The sequence below is a fragment of the Lathamus discolor genome, chromosome Z (assembly GCF_037157495.1).
Source record: "Lathamus discolor isolate bLatDis1 chromosome Z, bLatDis1.hap1, whole genome shotgun sequence".
NCBI lineage: Eukaryota > Metazoa > Chordata > Aves > Psittaciformes > Psittacidae > Lathamus > Lathamus discolor.
Genome location: NC_088909.1, coordinates 25958861 through 25977657, shown reverse-complemented (window position 1 = coordinate 25977657; position 18797 = coordinate 25958861). Strand labels below are relative to the sequence as shown.

General features: G+C 55.9%; 1 protein-coding gene across 1 annotated transcript in view; it reads right to left on the bottom strand.

The window, feature by feature from the left end:
* LOC136005917 (hydrocephalus-inducing protein homolog) overlaps positions 1-18165 on the bottom strand; it is a 73677-nt gene extending 55512 nt beyond the window's left edge. The window contains exons 1-16 of the mRNA XM_065663807.1: positions 17932-18165; positions 16112-16255; positions 15076-15389; positions 12257-12296; positions 11339-11548; positions 10335-10472; positions 7947-8080; positions 6935-7071; positions 5959-6086; positions 5680-5871; positions 5135-5284; positions 4233-4397; positions 2608-2748; positions 1143-1306; positions 765-843; positions 256-444 (exon numbers count right to left, since the gene is read on the bottom strand). Of these exons, the coding sequence (XP_065519879.1) occupies positions 256-444; positions 765-843; positions 1143-1306; positions 2608-2748; positions 4233-4397; positions 5135-5284; positions 5680-5871; positions 5959-6086; positions 6935-7071; positions 7947-8080; positions 10335-10472; positions 11339-11548; positions 12257-12296; positions 15076-15389; positions 16112-16255; positions 17932-18165 (2559 nt within the window). The remainder of the gene's footprint in view (positions 1-255; positions 445-764; positions 844-1142; positions 1307-2607; positions 2749-4232; positions 4398-5134; positions 5285-5679; positions 5872-5958; positions 6087-6934; positions 7072-7946; positions 8081-10334; positions 10473-11338; positions 11549-12256; positions 12297-15075; positions 15390-16111; positions 16256-17931) is intronic.
* Between the last annotated feature and the right edge of the window lie 632 nt (positions 18166-18797).

Here is an 18797-nt window from a genome sequence, read left to right as displayed (position 1 = left end):
GTGTTACAGGGGCCAGCAGGGCAGACTCCACCAGCGCAGGATGATTCCCACTGGGGATATTCTCGCACACTGCTCCCTCTCTACGTCATCGGCAGGGAGCTGCCACCACGGAAAGAGGCCCCACATGGCTCCTTTCAGGCATCACCCTCCAAGAGCCCCCCCTCCGGCCACGAGTAGGGAGAGCAGAGTGAGCCGGAGGAGCTTTGCTCCTACCTTTGACTGTGCAGGAACAGTAAAGTGCTGTGGAACGCTGACGTCCGGCACTTTGCAGTTGATGGCAAACGTCACCGGGACAGGCAGAGGGTTGTCCACCTTGACAGTGGAGGACACTCTCTGCCGAACGGCGGTGCTCATTTCAACAGTGCCGATGGGTCCCGAAGCCATCACCTTGAAAGTCACCATGTGGAACAAGTACTCTCCGGTTGTCTCGTTGAGGAAGGTCACCTGAATCAGACAGAAAGGGAAGTGCTGCTCATTCCACACAGGAAAACAGACCCGGAAGAGCCCACCGAGCTCAGCGCCCTGCTTCCAGGAATGGCTATGAGCACCCAGCGAGGAGGAGTGCAAGACCAGAGAAAGCACCTGTGGTATTTCATAGGACCCGTGCACGTGGAGGTATGAAAACGGGCGTGTAGCTTCTCAGTGAGCCAACAGCTCCTTGAAGGGCCCTGCAGACCAGTGTCCTCACTCACCTTTGCCCTGTAGACTCCTTCTTTGTAGGAGAAGAAGGTGAGCTGGTAGTCCTTCTTCGCAGAGCTCGGCACGTCGATGTATGAACACCCCTGCAGCACGGAACTGCTTTCCAGGTTCTCTGGTTTGAGCATGTCAATAACCACCAGGAACCTGCGGGTGAGAAGGACGCAGTGAAGGTCAACAGGAAGGACTCCCATAGGATACCCATCGTGCGGGGGTACAATACAGTCCCTCTCATCCTCAGTGCCTCGGGCACAGGGCGCCAGCTCTCACCCCCCTTGGAGGAAAGCCCTCCAGGATGGCTCTGCACAGGCAGAACGTGGGTATGGCCAGACACAGCCAAGGAGAGGGAAAAGCTTTCAGGAGGGAGCTTCCAGGCACTGGAAGCTTCCTTCCTTGTGCTGCTGCAGGGATTGCTCATGAGGCCAGACTCCCTGGGCTGGACTCACCTCTGTGGTCTCTGCAGCCAGTTGGACACAGGGATGAGCTCCGTGTGGGAATTCATGCACGGAACCTGCCGGGAAATGGCCCCTGAGCACCTGGGGGCTTCAGCAGTTCCTTCCAGCTGGTAGCGTAAGCCTGTCCCGTCCGGCAGGGGGAAGAAGATGGAGCCCTACAGACAACGAATAGGACAAGTCGGCTCTGGAGCACCCCTGGACAGTCCCACGCCTGAGGCTCTCACTGAGGCAGCTTTCAGCACGTCCAGCTGGCAGAGCTGTGACTGCAGCCCTGTCCCGCGCAGGAGGAGACAGACGCCAGCGTCGCACCTGCTCTGAGCTGCTTGTGAGCGGGTGCGTGGCCCACAGGACACGGCACAGCTACAGGACACAGAGGCATCATCTCTGGGCAAAGCAAGGAAACACGGGCCCTGCAGCAGAGCTGCTCTGCACATCCCAACACTCCCTTACTGGCCCCACTCACCTGGGCATGTCCCTGCCAGCCTGTGCTCACGCAGGGACAGCCGTGGGCAGGGGGTGGCCGTCCCTGATGAGCTCCATTGCCTCAGTCCTGCTGGCCTTAGCCCCAACAGCGCTGACCAGAGAGCAGCCTGTAAGCTGGCACAACAGGGGCCCCCAGACATGGGCCATGGAAAGCTCATATCCATGCTCATTCTGGGTGCCCGTGGATCCCAGACACCTGCCTCTGCCTCCACAGCAGCTGAAAGCTGCAAGACTCCTCACGCAGGCTGTACGTTAAAGAGATGCTGAGCACGTGCGACCCTAAGGGCACAGATCTGCTGAGCACCCTGGAGACTTGAGGCCAGAAATCTCTGACCTGGCCCACTGTAAGGCCAGCTGGAGCGGGACAAGGAGCGCGACAAGGACCCGGCAGCTCCAGCACCACAGAGCCCTTCTGAACTGACCCCTTGGATTTAGGAGCTTGTTGCTGGCCTGGCACAGAAAACATTGCAGAGGGGCCAGTCACCCCCCTGTGCCCAGCCTGAGACCTGCAGGAAGGGCTCCTCCCAAAGCTCCTGCATGACCCTCAAGAGATCTCTCTCATTTCCCACCTGCCTGCTCACGGCCAGGACGGCACTGACAAACTGCAGGGCAGCTTTGCCCTTCTTGCTCCCTGCAAGCTGCAGAAGGACACCAGCCAGGTGCTGCTGGCAGAAGTGGTTGTGCCCGGGGCTTGGAGAGCCTGTGCAGCCCGTGCGCTGAGCATGGGGGTCTCTGAGCCCCCTGGGCTGCCACAAGCAGCGACCCAGAGCTACGCAGAACAAACTTCATTTCTTGGCCTGCAGAAAGCCTGGCTTTTTACGTTAGCTGCTCCAACACGTTTGGTGCTCAGTCCCGACTTCCCATCTGCCCTTTGCCCGTGCCTGGCCCCCAGCCACCACAAAACCCAGCTTCCAACAGAGAGCACAGGACACCTTCAGCTTGGACAGGACCTCCAAAGGTCATCTCGGCCAACCTCCTGCCCAAAGGAGAGTGACCTACGAGGGTCACTACGCGGCACTTCCCCGCTGAACGGCTGCATGCGGCGCTTCGGGGAGAAGGTCACCTCCACTTTGCAGGTGTCTCCTCTGGCCTTCAGCTTTAGCTCCTTGCTGGGCTTCAAGCACAGAACCTACGCGGCACTCCAGCAGCACTTCCCCGCTGAACGGCTGCATGCGGCGCTTCGGGGAGAAGGTCACCTCCACTTTGCAGGTGTCTCCTCTGGCCTTCAGCTTTAGCTCCTTGCTGGGCTTCAAGCACAGAACCTACCCGAAGAGATGAGTGGAGACTATTTCATCTGGCAAGCCAGCTGCGGAGCCTCCCTCACCAGACTCAGGGAAGAGGCTTCCAATTCCTCTTCTGTCCGCACCAACACTGACCCAGTCCCACTCATTCCCTCGTACGCATTCCTAGGTAATACCAAAGGTGTTTTCTGCCATGTGTCCACCTGGTCACGGTGAGGTCACCTCTGCCTTCTAAAGCTTTCATGGAAGTTCCAACAGAGCTGTAACCCTCCCTCTTTCAAGATTCACCTCCCTCGCCTTTCCAGATCTAAAATATGTGGCTGCATCCTGACCTATGCGTCTAAAACAGGTTAGAGGAATTGTGCCGCCTTCTCACTTGTGGCTCTCGGGGAGTCCTGGCACCCAGCTCAGCTGAAGCATTCACACTGCAAGCATCTGCTGGCAGAGCAGTGCCAGCAGGGAGGACGGGGCAGGCACAGGCAGCCAGGGCAGCCCACAGCTGTCATTAGCTACTACCTCCCACCCACAGCAGCTCATCGCTCCCTGCAGGCACGCTAAAGTGCTCTGCAGAGAAGGAATGGCACTTACCCCAGCTTCCTGCAACTCTGGCACGGTGGATGTGACTCTGAGCTTAAAGGCGAGAGGGCCTGCACTCTTGTTGGCTATGGTGACGATCTTCTTCACCGTCTGCCCAATGCAGATGTTTCCTAGCTTCACCACCTTTCCTGGTGGATGCACAACGTCAACCTGAGGCAGGAGGGATTGATATCAAGCCAAAGGAAAGAAGGAGAAGAGGTTTTCTGCCACTCTCGTGGCAGAAACACAAACCATGCTAGGCTGGGGAAGAGATGAGGAAATGAGAAAACCATGCTGGTTGCCACCTGCACTTTTAGCATTTAGATTTCATCTCACCTTCATTTCTATGCCCCTTCCTTGGGCCTCAACAGTCAGCTTCTCAGCCGGGGCACACGGAGGCAGCAACAAGCTGTTGTGGCTGTTGTCGTCTTTAGGTGTCCGTAGGAGCTGCGCACAGAGGGAAGAGAAACCACAGACAGCATGAGTTTCTGGACCTTCACCACGTGAACAGACTCCCCAGACGAGCCATCCCCTCCCATATTCTTTCCCCCCAGTGGCAGGGATTATCCAAGTCCCTCCACAGCCTGCCAGCAGAGCCGGCTAACCCTGGAATGCCACCGGGCTTTGCCCTGCGCGCTGCCCCCGTCTCCCTGGCACAAGCCTGGGAATGCTGGAGCGCTGGGAATCTCCAGGAGCGTGCACAGACCTTCCCCCTCACCTGCTCCTCAGCAAGGTGCTGCTGGTCAAACTCCAGTGAGTAAACCCCACAGGGGTTCTTCACCACCACTGTCCCCTCTTCCCCATGGCTCTGTGGCAGCAGCGGTCCCAGCTCGAGCTCTGCGGGGCTCAACTCCAGCCGTGGCTCCAGACCACATCCCAAGACCGGCACCCGCAGGCGTTGGCTGCTCTGGCAAATCTGGATCTGCAGCTCGCCCCGGTAGCACTTCTGCAAAGAAGCAGCACAGAAAGCTCCTCCGTGAAGCCCCAGGTGACAGCGCCTCCAAGGCAACAATCGCCCCAGGCTCAGGGGTCTTCTCAGCACCTCTAAGCTGAACCCAAACCAGGCAGTTACTTAGAGCAGGGGCTACAGCATCTGCATGGCTCTGAGTAACTGCGGTGAGTCCTGCTCGGGAGTGTAAGTGGTCAGTTGGCTACCAGATGGATCTAAAACAGCCTATCAGAGGTTTTCACCTAGTCGTGGGGGAGCGCAACGCACGTGAGAAAAGTCTGCTTTCTCAGACACAGTCCTGGCGCTGCAGCACCGGGCAAACATCAGCTGTGTGAAAGAGGCAGCTGAGCTCTCACTGGACAGAAATAAGGATCGTCTTCTCTGCTCAGTGCTTGGCTCTGGTCAAGGCCAGACACGAGACGCTGAAATCTCCATGAGCAACTGAAAGATCCCTGCGACTGTCCCCAGCCATGGAAGCACTTGGGTCCATCCTGTCACACGCTGCCAGTTTCCAAGTCACGGTGGCCACATGCAAACTGCCTTTGGGAATGCTCCACCATTTAAGCTGACTCCCAGACTGCGTGGGACCGTGCAGGGGAAACTGAGGAACGGTGGGCACAGGGCTGGCAGAAAGCTCCACGCGGAGGCAGAGCTCATTCCCCGCTCCCTGTGCTGGCCTCCCCTTACCACACTGCCCTGACAGTCCTCCTGGGGGTGACACCCACCAAACTCACCTCTTCCGTGGGTGAAAAACGGACTTGGACATGGCACTGCTGTCCTGGAGCGAGGGTTCCAGCTGAGGGCAGCACCTCAAAGCCACAGGGCGCGGGCCTCATCTCCTCCCGCAGCTTGTCACGCTCGCTCGCTGGCAGATGTTTGTCCACCTGCACACAGAAACCAGTCGCGTGAGGTCTCCTTGGTCTGCGAGGACAGACCCTCGGTTCCTGCAGTGCTCCGAGATGCTGGCACGGTGCAGGGAGCACCTTCATCCCACCCAGACGTGGCCACCCCTGCCTAGAACTGGAGGGCAAACATGTTGGCAGGGCAGGCAGATGGGGAGGCAGTGTCCTCGGAGGGGGAGGAATGGGTGAAGATGGCAGAGAAGTGAAGCATCAGCTAGTGAGCAGGCCCAGGTGAACCAGCCTTGCTCTGTACCCTCAAAAGCTTCCTGAAGCGAGCTGCAGCCCAAGTGCTCAGGCAGCCAGAGGGGCGGGAAAGCCAAGAGAGGCAAAGAAAACCCAACCGAGAAGTTGTGTGTTACACGTTGTCTGTGCTTTACCTCCTTAACAGCCTCATTCATGCTCATGGACCATTTACAGGGGACCTGGGACGTGTTGTGGAGCTGGATGGTTTCTTCCTGCCACTGCCCACACTGGACAGAGGAGAACTCCAGCCTGTCCCTCGAGAGGCAGAGGGACGGCTCAGCCACAATGGCACGCAGGCGGACCTGGAACGTGGGGCCTCCTCTGACCTAGAGAAGGACAGAGCATCCAGTTGAGAGCCCGGCTGACACTCGCTGCTGTGCCCAACCTGCTGCCTGCCCCACAAGCTGGCCTACCTTGATGGGCAGGAGCACATCCACCTTTCCCAGGGGCACGCTGGCACTTTGTGGGTCAAAGCACACTTCAAATGTCTTGGTCTCACAGCAGGGCAGGCGCTTCACAAGGTCCAGGCACACGCTGAAGCCTGAACACAGGAAAATCAAGCAGCTGAGATACACAAGCAACAGGAAATGGCTCAGAAGCACGGCAAGGCCACAGGGGTGTCCTGGCTGGCAGCTCTGTGAAAGACCCCTTTCCATCTCCTGAGAAGCTGCTCTGCTCCCCTTGTCACTGCCCAAAGCAAAAGGATTTTCACAGCCAGAATCCAGGGGTTGCAGGGTAAAAACGAACCACATTGGTTGAGGAGCTCCAGCAATTCCTTCAGCAGGCATCTCAGGGAAGGACGCATACACCTCTCCAAAGGACAATTTCCAACTAAGATACCAAATGCTGTGGTGTTCCCTGGACAGCGGCTTAGAAGAGACGCCTGGCCACCCGTCACAGACAGCAGTCCCCGTGTGACGGAGCTGCAGCCTTACCCCAAGGCCTCTTTGCGAAGCCTGTTTCGATACGGCACAGGATCCCACAGGCCGTTCAATAAGGCTGAGCAGAAGTGCTCTGGCACTAGGAACTCTGAACAAAGCACTTCCGAACCACAGAGGGTCCATCTGGCTGCAACATAAACCCTCAGAGTGCACAAAGAAACTCCGATGGTGCTCACGGGAGCCAAGAGCAGAAGATGCTGAGAGGCGATCATGCTGATCAGCCCATCTGGCCCCTGCAATGACTTTTTAGGGCAGCCACAGGCAGACCAGGTCTCTGGGCACTGCTCGACAGAATTCAGGCTCTTGAACAGGGCACCGGCCAGAGGGGTACTAAGGAGGAAAAAGCTGCCCAAGGAAGTACTCAAATCTCCCCATGCCCAATGGCTCCAGCTGATGTGGCAGAGACAGCCCCTTCAAGCCCCCGTGAAGCCTCTTTACCACTGGTTACCTGTGTTATACAGGACATATCCATCGGCCTTGAAAGATGCAGGGAAGTGCCCGGTGTTGGTGAGCTTCACCATGTGTGTGTGGATGTCACCGGGAACGACATAGCCAAGGTCCAGGACGTATTCGGGCAGCTCAGCTCTGAAAGGAGGAGGAAGGACACTCTGTAAAGCCCAGCATGGCGTGGGGTGGAGAAGCAAATGGAGTGGATAATTCTGTATCCACTGCTGTGAAAACTCAAGCCAAGCCCAGGAAACCCAAGGCCTGACCTGAGCACCCAGTAATAAGACTTGGCTAAGTCATGGGGAGTGCAGGGCCTAGGATTTATCAGCCACCAACGGGATCTTCGAGTCAGTTTAAAGCGGGTACTGGACACAGTTCCTATGCTGTGAAAAGCCATTGCAGAGAAGTCCACTGCGTCTCCACGGGTCTCAATGAAACTGCTAAGCTGGTGGCCGGCCCAACCCTGAAACTGCTTCAGGACCTTCTCACAGGATTTCCTTGCAGAGGATACCTCCACTGCTCTGCAGCCAGATCTGTCCCCAAAGCAGCGCTTGAGAGTATCGCGTGCAGTAACCAACACTACAAGATTGCTGTGAAGGTCTTTTTGCAGGCAATCCCACTTGGAAAAGCACATAAGGGATCTGGACCATTCCCTGCTCTTCCTGCTTAGTGGGGTCTGCTTCTCGGCACAAAGACACCGGCTTGGAGATGCCCCTTTCACAGCTGGTCAGCAGGGGTGGTGCCTGTGCTGTCTGCAAGGGCTTGCTGGTCTGCACCCCCTCAGCTCTGAGAACAGAACCCAGCAACTGTGGGGAGTGGAGCACCTCCAGAGCTCAGGGTAGCACTGTGCAAGTGAGGACACCGAGCTGCCCACAGGGAGCACGGCGTAGCTCTCAGCATCAGGCCCTTTCGGAAGTCTTCAGCTATTCCCAACTCTGAGACACAAGGAGCTCTCAGGGGCAGGGCTGCACTCTCGCGGCCCCTGGAGACAGGCTACAGGAGTCCCTACTAACTTGAGAAGCCTCCGATGTACACGCTGGTGAAAGGCAGTGTCCTCCGGGGGACGGGAGGCGAGAGCTTTCTGCTGCTCCAGGGCATGTTCCTCAATCAGCATCTCCTCCATCTGCATCTGCAGCTGAGCATCCCACTGAGGAAAGGAAAGACAGGGGCTGGTTAGCCAAGGTCCTTCCCAAGGCACAAGCTTGTCTCGGGTGGAGGATCCCACTCTGCTCTTGTTGAGAGGGGCGACGGAGTCATTCTGTCTCACTGGTCGGTGTCTGTGACACTTCCTGCTCTCTCAGGCAGGATCATATCCCCACAGAAATGAACTCCAGTGTCTCTGCCTGCCCAGTTATCAAAGCTGATCTGGACAGACACACAAACAAGCCAGAAACCTTCCAAAGCTCCAAGTATGTCCCTGCCTCCAGTCAGTGCCAAAGCAGCCTGGACAAAAGCTCTCCTGGAAAGGGGACCATGAGAGAGCTGGAGCCTCCTGAAGATACAGAACACAGCACAGCCTCAGGCTGCATTCAGGCTGCTGCTTTACGCTCTGTAAACCTGGCAGGGCTTGGCCGGTGAGCAACAAACCCCCCAGCACCGCCCTGTGTGTCCTTCAGAGCACCAGAAACCCAACTGCCCGAGCACAGCTTTCAGCATCTCCCTGGGGCAGTCAGGAGCTGGCGCATCGCCACGAGGGACAACTCCCAGAGGTGGGCAGCCCAAGGGGCACGCTGAGCTGACACACTCCGTGGCCAGGGGTGTGCAGGGAGGTGCCCAGTGCCGGCAGGGCCCTGGGCAGCTGCCGTGGGGCGCAGGGGCTCCAGTGTCTCGCAGGAGGGTGGCACGTGCGGGACAGGGCAGCAGCTCTACTCACCACGGTGCCCGAGTCGTCCACGCGGGGCTCGGCTGCCACAGCCTCCCCCAGAGCAATGGCCTCTTCTCTCTGGCTGCCTTTGTCCAGCTTTTCTTTGGCCTTTAGGAGGATCTTCTCATATTTGGCGTTGCCTGAAAGCACAGGACACCACCCATAGCAGTGGGGCAGCACAAATCCCACGGAAGACGGGAAGCCCCATTCACCCAGACACAAACTGCTCCAGCAATGTAGGGAAAGGAGATCCTGCTGCTTCTCACCCCCACCCGTCTTTCTCGCCACACAGGAGCATCTCAGCCCCACAGCGTGATGCAAACCCAACCCCTGTCAAAATCCCTGCCAGCCTCTATTACAGCTTTCCCAAGCTTTTCTGCCCAGCCATCATCTTCCCAGACCTCTTGGCAAGCTGTGCACGATGGTTCCTGCGGCAAAGCCCACATGGGCTCGTCTGCCAGAGGCTAAAGAAGCAACCAGAGGGCTGACCTTGTCTGACAGCCCTGAAACCTCCAGGCCTGCTGGAGGTGCCTGTGAGCTGCCCTGTGGGCATATGGCATGGGGGAAAGCCGAGCAGACAGGCAGTGCTCACCTTTGATGTTCCTGGGCAGGTCCAAGTGGATCCTGGGAAAGGTCCCCTCTCCTTTCAGGGAGATTTTTTCTGGCTCCAGGTGACCCAGTTGGATCTGGAAAGCCCTGCAGAAGACTCCAGGCACTCCTGGCAGGTAATACACTTTCAGCACTTGCTGCTTGCCAGGTTCAACGTAACCCTGCAGGGCACACAAGAGGGAGGGATGCAGTATACCAAAGAGGATTCAGTGGAGGGATGGCTCACATGACAGACGCGCTGAGAACACAAGACAGGTTCTCATACATAAGGAAACATCAGACATCACCACCTCCAGCTTTCCTGTATCCAAACGCCTGAGTCTCACAGCTCTTCTGCTCACAGGGTTTACCCTCTGCTAGCCAGAGCCAGGCACAACAAACCAAAGCTCTTTCACCAGCTGCTCTGGAAGAACGGAGAAGGGCCTCTGCTTCCAGCAGGGCCAGCAGCTCCTGGCAGCAGCTTGCAGGAGAGGACATCAGCATGTCACCCCTCAGACGGACAGGCACTGAGGAAGGTGGAAGCCACTTGGCCCTTTGGCTTCCTCTTCCCATCGCAAAAGGGCACCAAGACAGGAACACTGCTCCAGCTCTAAGACACCCAGGCAGGATGACAAGCTGCGATGGAGTGATGCTCCAGTGATGGCACAACCAGAGAGCTCAGCACTCAGCTCCAAAGAGCTCCCGGAGCACTCGTGCCTCCCACTGGTGCTTGCTGTAGGACAGCAGAGCCAGCGGCGCCCAAGGACAATCAGGGGCTCCGTTAGGATTCTGCTCGATGGACCTCCTCTGCCCCTGCAACAGTCGCTCACAGCCCTGTCTCTCCTGGCTGGTTTTGGACGGGGCTTGTGTGTTCATTCCCCCTGTTTTCCCCCAAAGCGCTCTCCTGGGCAGCCTGACACAGGCCGGGTGAAGCCCTTGTGCTACTCACCCTGCTGGGCACGACCAGGGGCACGCCAGGCAGAGGGCTGGCTGCAGTGCCTGTGCCGGGGCTCAGCACCGCAAAGGCAAATCCCAGCTTCCCGCTGTTTTGCAGGGTCAGCGCTGCTTCCGTGACTTTGTTAAACACCTGAGCAGAGGACAGAAGAGCAGGAAGTTACAGGCACACGTCTGCTGCCAAGAATTTAATTCCTCTTCCATTGGGTTGAAAGCAAAGGAACACAGCCCAGAAGCAGGGAGCGCACAGGAGAGATGGGCACTGGGCTCTCTGGGTTAGCCTGGGCAGCCCGCGGCCACAGGGTACCCCTGGGCCCTACACAGGAACAGCTATTTGTGGCAGAGGTGCAATAGCAACCATGGAAAGATCAGTAATAAAGCAAGTAGGGGACACAAGCTCTCTGCACTTGAAGGTGTCACCCAACTGCGAGCTGAAACACAGGAGGAGGCATTGGGGCATTTCAGGAGAAAAGGCACCTGCACACAAGTATTTGTGGGCACAACACAAGCCAAAAGGGAGGGAGAGAGGGCAACGCACACAGGGCCAACAGCTGGAAACAGCTGTGGGGGTTGTAACCGGAAAGAAGTACAGTGAGGGTTATTCAGGGACATTCTATCCGACTACGGTGACTGGAAGCCCAGGTCAGCTGCCTCCTTGGTTGATGAATCAGGAGCATTAAAAGAGAGCACCTCATTTGGGCTTTAGGAGCAGATCAGCGGATGGATGTCTCAGGGACACATCCCTCTGCAGATCACCACTGGGATCCTGCCTGCCCCAGGAGGCAGCGTTAGTTAGAGGAGGGATTCCCAGCTTTGGGCTGGGCTGGGGTGGAGATGGCCATTAAACGCCAGCTTGGAGGTATCCCCCAAACGTTGGACTTCCAAGCCACAGAGCCAGCGAAGCAGCTGGGAAGGGGGGAGAGCCCTGGACCCGGGTGGGCAGCAGCCCACCAGTCATGCTTGGAGGCAAGGAGCACTGACAAGAGCAGCGTGCGGTACCTGCAGCCCGCAGTCGATCTCGGTGGTGTCCAGGAGGTAGCTGATGCGCGAGGCCTCCCCACGCAGAGCCACCTCGTAGCTCGGGCCTCCCTCCACCCTGCACAGCGCCGTGACCTGGCTGACGGTGTTGGCGTGGCCGAAGAAGGAGAAGGAGACGCGCTGGCTCTGGCCCGGCTGCAGCTCACCGTGCAGTGGCAGGATATCGAAAACCTGCAGGCAGGGAGGAGAGATCCACACGTGGAGCACGGGATTGATGCAGGAGAGCAGCCTCAGCTTGGGCCAAAGGACAGATGTGGCTGCAGGGGCCTCTTCCTCAAACACAGGCAACATCATCCTCATCTCACACTGCAGCCGTTCCACTCACCAACGGAGAGACCATGGGGAAAACCTTCTCCCACAGTCCCAATTAATGCAGTAGCTAATACTCTACATTCATTTGTGGTGTCTCCTGGCAGCAAGAAATTCTCTCTGCTGCAGAACTTGCCTTCAAAAACACCTTTTCCTGCCCTCAGAAGAACACGAGACTGGGAGCTGAGAGCCTGTGGAGCCGGGGGCAGGATCCAGCCCAGCTCCTCGCACTCCTCATGCTTTTCCCTGTCTCTGATTCACATCCTGCTCTCTCCAGATGCTGCAGCAACTGCTGCCGCAGCAAATGCTGCTGCAGCAAATGCTGCTGCAGGAATTTCTTACCCACCACTAGATGAGGACCAAGATGGATAAAGTCCTCCATAACTGCCGCACAAGGAATGTTCTTGACCAGCCCGATAACACCTCCCATGTGGCCTCTCCAATGACCAGTGATGCGCTTGTTATGACATGAGGCCACTCTGGGAGCAGCACCCAGGACACCTGTGGGAGTGGGAGTACGTAACTGCTTGCTACACTGGAAATGTGGAAGTGAGACAGATTCCCACTTACCTCCTCCACACCCAAGGCGAGGGGCTCTGTCTCCATGAACCTGGAAAAAGAACAGACCTTTGCTCAGGGACCTTGCAGTGGGAGGGAGGGAAGTCTGCACAGCAGCTCCTCGGCAGGATGGGGCCCCTGCGGGGGCATCAGTGGTGTGAGCTCAGCAATGAGCTCCAAAACTGGGATGGAGCAGGTCAACGCCTGGCAATGACACTGCTATAGCAGCGCTGCAGGCAGCTGGCAACTGCTTGCCTCCAGATCTGCTATCTCCTGCTGCGTGATTCTGAAGATCCATTCCGTCACTGGAGAAAACACCTTGGTGCAAAGGCTTAGCTCAGCTTTGAGCTCTCAGAGGTCCAAGGGCTGAGGCTTAGGGTTAGTCTGTCTCTAACCACGTGGGTCTACAACAAGAGTAACCACGAGAGATTCGTGCCTCGGAAGTCAGAGAAAGGGCACACGTTGGTCTACACTGCCTATGTCCAGCCACACAGCAACAGTTGGATTGTGTTGCTCATATCACAGAATCACAGAATCCCAAGGGTTGGAAGGGACCTAAAAAGATCATCTAGTCCAACCCCCCTGCAAGAGCAGGGTAACCTACAGTACATCACACAGGAACTTGTCCAGGCGGGCCTTGAGTATCTCCAGTGTAGGAGACTCCACAACCCCCCTGGGCAACCTGTTCCAGTGCTCTGTCACTCTTACAGTAAAGAAGTTCTTCCTGACGTTAACGTGGAACTTCCTATGTTCCAGTTTACACCCATTGCCCCTTGTCCTATCACTGGATATCACTGAAAAAAGCCTAGCTCCATCATCCTGACACCTACCCTTTACATATTTGTAAACATTGATGAGGTCACCCCTCAGTCTCCTCTTTTGCAAGCTAAAGAGACCCAGCTCCCTCAGCCTCTCCTCATAAGGGAGATGTTCCACTCCCTTAATCATCTTTGTGGCTCTGCGCTGGACTCCTTCAAGCAATTCCCTGTCCTTCTTGAACAGAGGGGCCCAGAACTGGACGCAATATTCCAGATGCGGCCTCACCAAGGCTGAGTAGAGGGGGAGGAGAACCTCTCTTGACCTACTAACCACTCCCTTTCTAATGCACCCTAAGATGCCATTTGCCTTCTTGGCCACAAGAGCACATTGCTGGCTCATGGTCATCCTCCTATCCACCAGGACCCCCAGGTCCCTTTCCCGTTCACTACTTTCCAGCAGGTCAACCCCCAACCTGTACTGGTACATGGGGTTGTTCTTCCCCAGATGCAAGACTCTACACTTGCCCTTGCTAAATTTCATCAAGTTTCTCCCCGCCCAACTCTCCAGCCTGTCCAGGTCTCGCTGAATGGCAGCACATATGATCACTCTGCCCCAGGTAGCAGCAATGACCAAAGAGCAAGGAGGAAAGAACGGGCTGGACAATTAGAAAGAAAAAAATGTAAACACACAAAGTCTTGTTGAGGCAGAGAAACAGCATTTTTCTCTCCTGACCAAAATAAACGTGCGCGACTGATCCTGGGAGTCTCTGATGACCAGCTCCAGCAAGGTCCCAGGTAGGGAAAGTTCCAGTCTTTGATCTCCCCTTCATGAGACCTGATGCTTGATTCCCTCCATGTCAGACTGAGTTAGAGCTGATGATTTAGAATACCAACAGTGCTTAGTGTGGACCAGAAATAACATCTGACACGCTGCCCTTCTGCAGGCTCCTAATGAACACTTTGAGTGTTTGGTGGTAACACCTTGGAGACCATCTTCATTTCCAGCTCTGGCACACAGCATCCCATGGTGTCTGCTGAGCGCCCCGGAGTGCCCCAGTGCCCTGGTCGTCTCCCCCAAGCCCTCCTAATAGCCACAGCTCATCTCCAGTTCCCAAGAGGTCACCTCCTCCGAGTCAGATCCCAATTCCCTTCACACAGCTGCTTCTTGATCGTTTCCCTTGTTTGTAATAACAGCGCTTCAGTGCCACGTGGTGAACTTTGCTGCGTTTCCTAGGGCATTACGGAAAACCATTTGCTACCGTCCTTCAAACTGCCCAGAGCAGACTTTTGTGCTATGCAGAGAAGCCGCAGCAGAAGGAACACTAGGAATGTGCTTCTAGATGTGCTTCAGCACCACTACAAGTTTGCTCTTGGCCTTGGAAACCATAGACCACCACTGCATGGTCCTCCTTCCCAGGGATGTCCATACAAGGGCTCCCTCCAGCATCTACAGCTGGACCTAAAGTCACAGCAGAACCTGCCATTCCTCACTAAAACTCTACATAGCTCTTCTGTGAATGTGACGTGCAGTTCAAGAGATGAACACTCACTTCAAGGGGCTGTTTGCCTCAGGCCACGAAGATCTGAGAAAGCAGCTTTCTACATCAGCCCTCCTGCCCCCAGGAACCCATACAGGCCTACAGCAAAGCAGAGCAAGGGACTGCGACAGCAGTGTGTCACTCTGATGGCAGTGCCTGGGTAGGATCTTAGTACAAAATGACAACAGATGGGCTTAGCAGGGAAGGACACCTTCTACATCCGCTTCTCCAAGTGCCGAAGCATGGCTTTGCAGCTGCAGAGATAAAGCAGGACTCCAGCTTATGGCTATGTGAAAAGGGTCAGTAGTGTCCTACAGTCCCAGCCTGGCTGGAGAATGCTGTCTCCTTCCCAGCACCAAACCGGCGGAGATCACCTCTTCCCTGAGCACCTTGGCTGAGCACAACTCAGAGGTGTGATTTCCTCAAGGGAAGGTTGAAAACAATTTGGCAGATCAGGCAAATGGCCTCGGGCTTTGAAAACCACAAACAGGACATCAGGAAGAAGAGCTTCCAGGAGAGGGAGAGGTGCGCATACCTCACTGGGTTCACCTGGCTGTCCTTCAGGAATGCCCAGTGGTACTGGACAACCAGTGGGCTGCAGTTGGTCATCTCCATGTAACGCACATCCTTGCTGTCATTCAAGATGCAGCCAAAGTCCACGGCCGTGGTCTGGATCTGGAGATTTGGGAAGTAGACTTCTCCCCGGACGGTGACCTGCTCTTCGTGAGGATGCTCCAGGAACTTGATCTTCAGAGCCTTCTCCGCTGCCCGGATAAGCAAATCCTCCTCATAAGCAGGGTTAAATCCGATGCAGAGTTGAAGTTCCTCCCCTGTCCTCAGCTTCATGGGCTGCAAGGAGATGAAGAGAAAATGTTCAACGTGTGACCCCAACACGGGCTTCTCGCTTCATCCTTCATTTTCTTCACGCTGTCTGACCAAGCACCGCACTTTTTTCTGAAGCTGCCTGAGGCTCACGGTTCTGTGCTCTGCACCAATACAAGAGGAAATCCACGTTGGTCTCCTGAATTCTGGAGCCGCAGAAGCCACCTGCTAAACACAACCAAAGCAGCACTCTGGCACCCAGGCCTTCGCCCTCACTCTGGAGGAACTCCTTTAGCCTGCAGCACAGCGGTGGCTGCACCTCTGACAACACGTGCACTGCAGAGCCCATGCCCAACACCTTCCGCACACACCAGGGCAGGAGCCAGACAGCAGCTGGAGAAGCCTACCTCAGCCTTCCCAAAGGCAGGGCTGCCCTCAAAGACAGCAAGCTGTTCCCCAGCTTATCTGAGGATGGCTGCTGGAGAGCTGGCATGCCTTCCAGCAGACACCTTTCCTACAGCTGGGTGCCTGCTCCCTCCTCCCCCTGTCTTCAAGCCAGGAGGTCTCTTCCCGATTCAGATGGCATTCTGTTTCCTTCAGCAGCTCGTTTCACATCTGATTTAGCTTGGGCCACTTTACTGCAGACTCTACAGAACACACTTCCATCGTGGAGGACCTCCCAACAGAGACACACCACCACGTTCATCCCTCTTCAAAGCCCAGCAGCAAGAAAGTCCGGGGCTGCTCACCTGAGCATTTGCAGGGAGAGGCTGCTGGTCCGCAGTGCAGATGGAGAAGGGCTGCTCTAAGGCAAGGACCACGCTGAGGGGCAGCGAGCACATGTTCTTTACAGAGAGAGGCTTGTACATCACAGCCAGGACATCACCAGGGTGCTACAGAAACAGGAGACAAGAAAAAATGACCTTGAAGTGGCCATGGACCTCCTCCCCTTCAGACGCATTTCAAATTTTCCAACCCCAAAAGTGCATCCATCTCTATTTACTCTTTTGATTGGTTTCTACCCCTCTGCAAAGTTTGTCCTCCAACTCTAGCAGACGCTTTCGCGTTTAGAACCCACAGCCTTCCCCAGGGGACAGGGAAACAGTCTCGCGTACAGATGAGGGAGCAGCCCCCCAGAGGAGGCAGCTGCTTCAGCAAGATCCAAAACAGAAAGTGAACCCACTCTGGCTCCAGTTGTGTGTCCTCTCCTGCCCAGAGAGCACACACAGGCACAAGGCACAAGGCCATTTCCACTCCCATACAGTAGTTTCTTACCACCCTATCAGCTCTGCCAGGCCCGCAAGGCAGTGATGCTGCTCAGAGGAGGCAAGCAAGCAGGATATGGCCTGCAGCGGACAGCCTGCAGCAGCCCGAGGTCAGCTTTGAACATTCACGGGCACATGCAGACAGCTCCAAACCTCAACAGTCTGGCCGCAACCTGCTGCCCCTGCTCCACTGACAAGATGTTGCAGCCTCAAAGCTAAGCTCAGCCTAAGCCTTTTCCTCCTGTCCATGCATTGCTCCGCGCTTCCTGCATGGTTTATCTAAACTAGACAGTCTTTGGGAAACTAATTGTGGATGCATTGGCATCCAACTCCTGCAGTGTCGCAGCACGCAACACATGGGAGCATGTGGCATCAAGCAGACCACAGGCAGACATCAGGGGGAGCTGAAAAGCTTCTGATTAGATGTGAACCGCCTGCTCACAGGATTTGTGCTTCTCTGGAAGCCTGGGAAGTGGAGGAGAGACCTGAAACCGCAGAAACTAAATCATGAGCTATCTGCTCTTTTTCAGACACCTCACGCGACGGGGAAAGGTGATGCAGGAGTCGGGATCCAGACACTAAAGGGCACACACGTTGCACTGGTGCTCTCATCGCTGCAGCTGAAGGGCACTCGTGGGTCCTTTGAAGAAGGTGAGGCTTGGGAAAGGCAAAGAGGCAGCACCCATACCGACGGCAGGGAAGGCAAAGAGGCGCAAGAGATGCCAGTTTTTCCTCATCAGCTTGAGGAGTTGACAGGAATCTCAGCTTTTCTCAGCTTCCCTACACGATCGCTGCTCGGACATCACCACACCTTGGAAGATCCTCAAAACCCTGACTACAGACACTGGCATCTCTCTAGAGGGGGGCATGCTCCCCCTCGCCAGAGCAGCTGTAATCTCAGTTCTACCTGGCTCAACTTAGAGAACAGCCTCATCTCTAGCAGCATCCTCACTCCTCTCACCACCACCTCAGGGAGGGTGAGGAGGGATCTGCTCTCCACCTGCAGCCCCAGCACACCAAGTGGCTCTTCCAAAGCCCACGCTGCTCTCACGGGTCCCACATCTCAGCCCGTGCCCTTGGCTCAGCAGCTCAATTCTGTCTGCACCTCGAGAAGGGCAGAATAGAGCTGCGGAGACTGTCCCCAGCCTCACAGGGGTGAAATAATGATCTCGGCATTCATGACAAAAGCTGGGCCTGGCTCAAGTCAACAGCCAAAGCTCTGTGGACTTGGAGAACTTCCTCCTTAGGACACAGGCACACCCCAGCCACACCAGTCAGTGCCAGGATGCAATGCAGAGACTCACCTTCTCCACCCGGAAAGTGATTTCTCTGCTGGATATTTGCAGAGCAGGAGCAATGAACTCGCACGTGACGTCCACCTGCACGATCAGATTCTTCACTCCCTCCTTGCCCACGATGGCGTGACACAGCAGCTTCTCCTTCACCACCTGCATGCGAGCCACACGGCCCCCAGCGGGTGTTATCAGGGTGTCCACAAAACACACTGCATCTTTGAGCCGCCCACCCACACGCCCCATTACTGCATGAAGTTACAGCCATTGGTCTCCTCAGGAGCCCTCTCTTCTTTATAAGCTGCATCCTCTTTGTTCTGCACTCACGCGTCCCTCGTGTTACAACCCAACCACCACAAAAGGCCCTCAGGAGTGTTGTGCTGCCTACAGCTGTCAGAACAATCCCTGCCCAAACGGTTATTGCTTTGCTTTGTCCCACTGCCAAACAAAATGCTTACCGAAAACTGTAGGAACTCATTAAAAAAAAACAAACCAGACTGTATGAAGGGAAACAGGGGATAGAAGGATCAATGCCAGCAAATCCTCCCTTGCAAGTTTAGTGGAAAGGATCCCTGGGAAAACCCCAAACAGACAGCCTGCCTTCCTAGGATGTACTGTGTCCCCCTAGACCTGCCTGTCAAACAAACCTCCCCAGGAAAGAGATGTCTTCAACCTGGCATGAAAACCCTCTACTTAAGCTGGATGCTCTTACATCCAAGACTTTTCCTGATTCCTCCTCATGGTTTCACTTCCCCACATTCCTCCCTTTTTTCCTCTCTCTTCCCTCTGATAGACCACCACAACCCAACTCCTCCTCAGAGCCTAGAGACGTCAGAATCACCTGTGCTGCACGTGCACCACAGGGTCTTGGGCTTCTA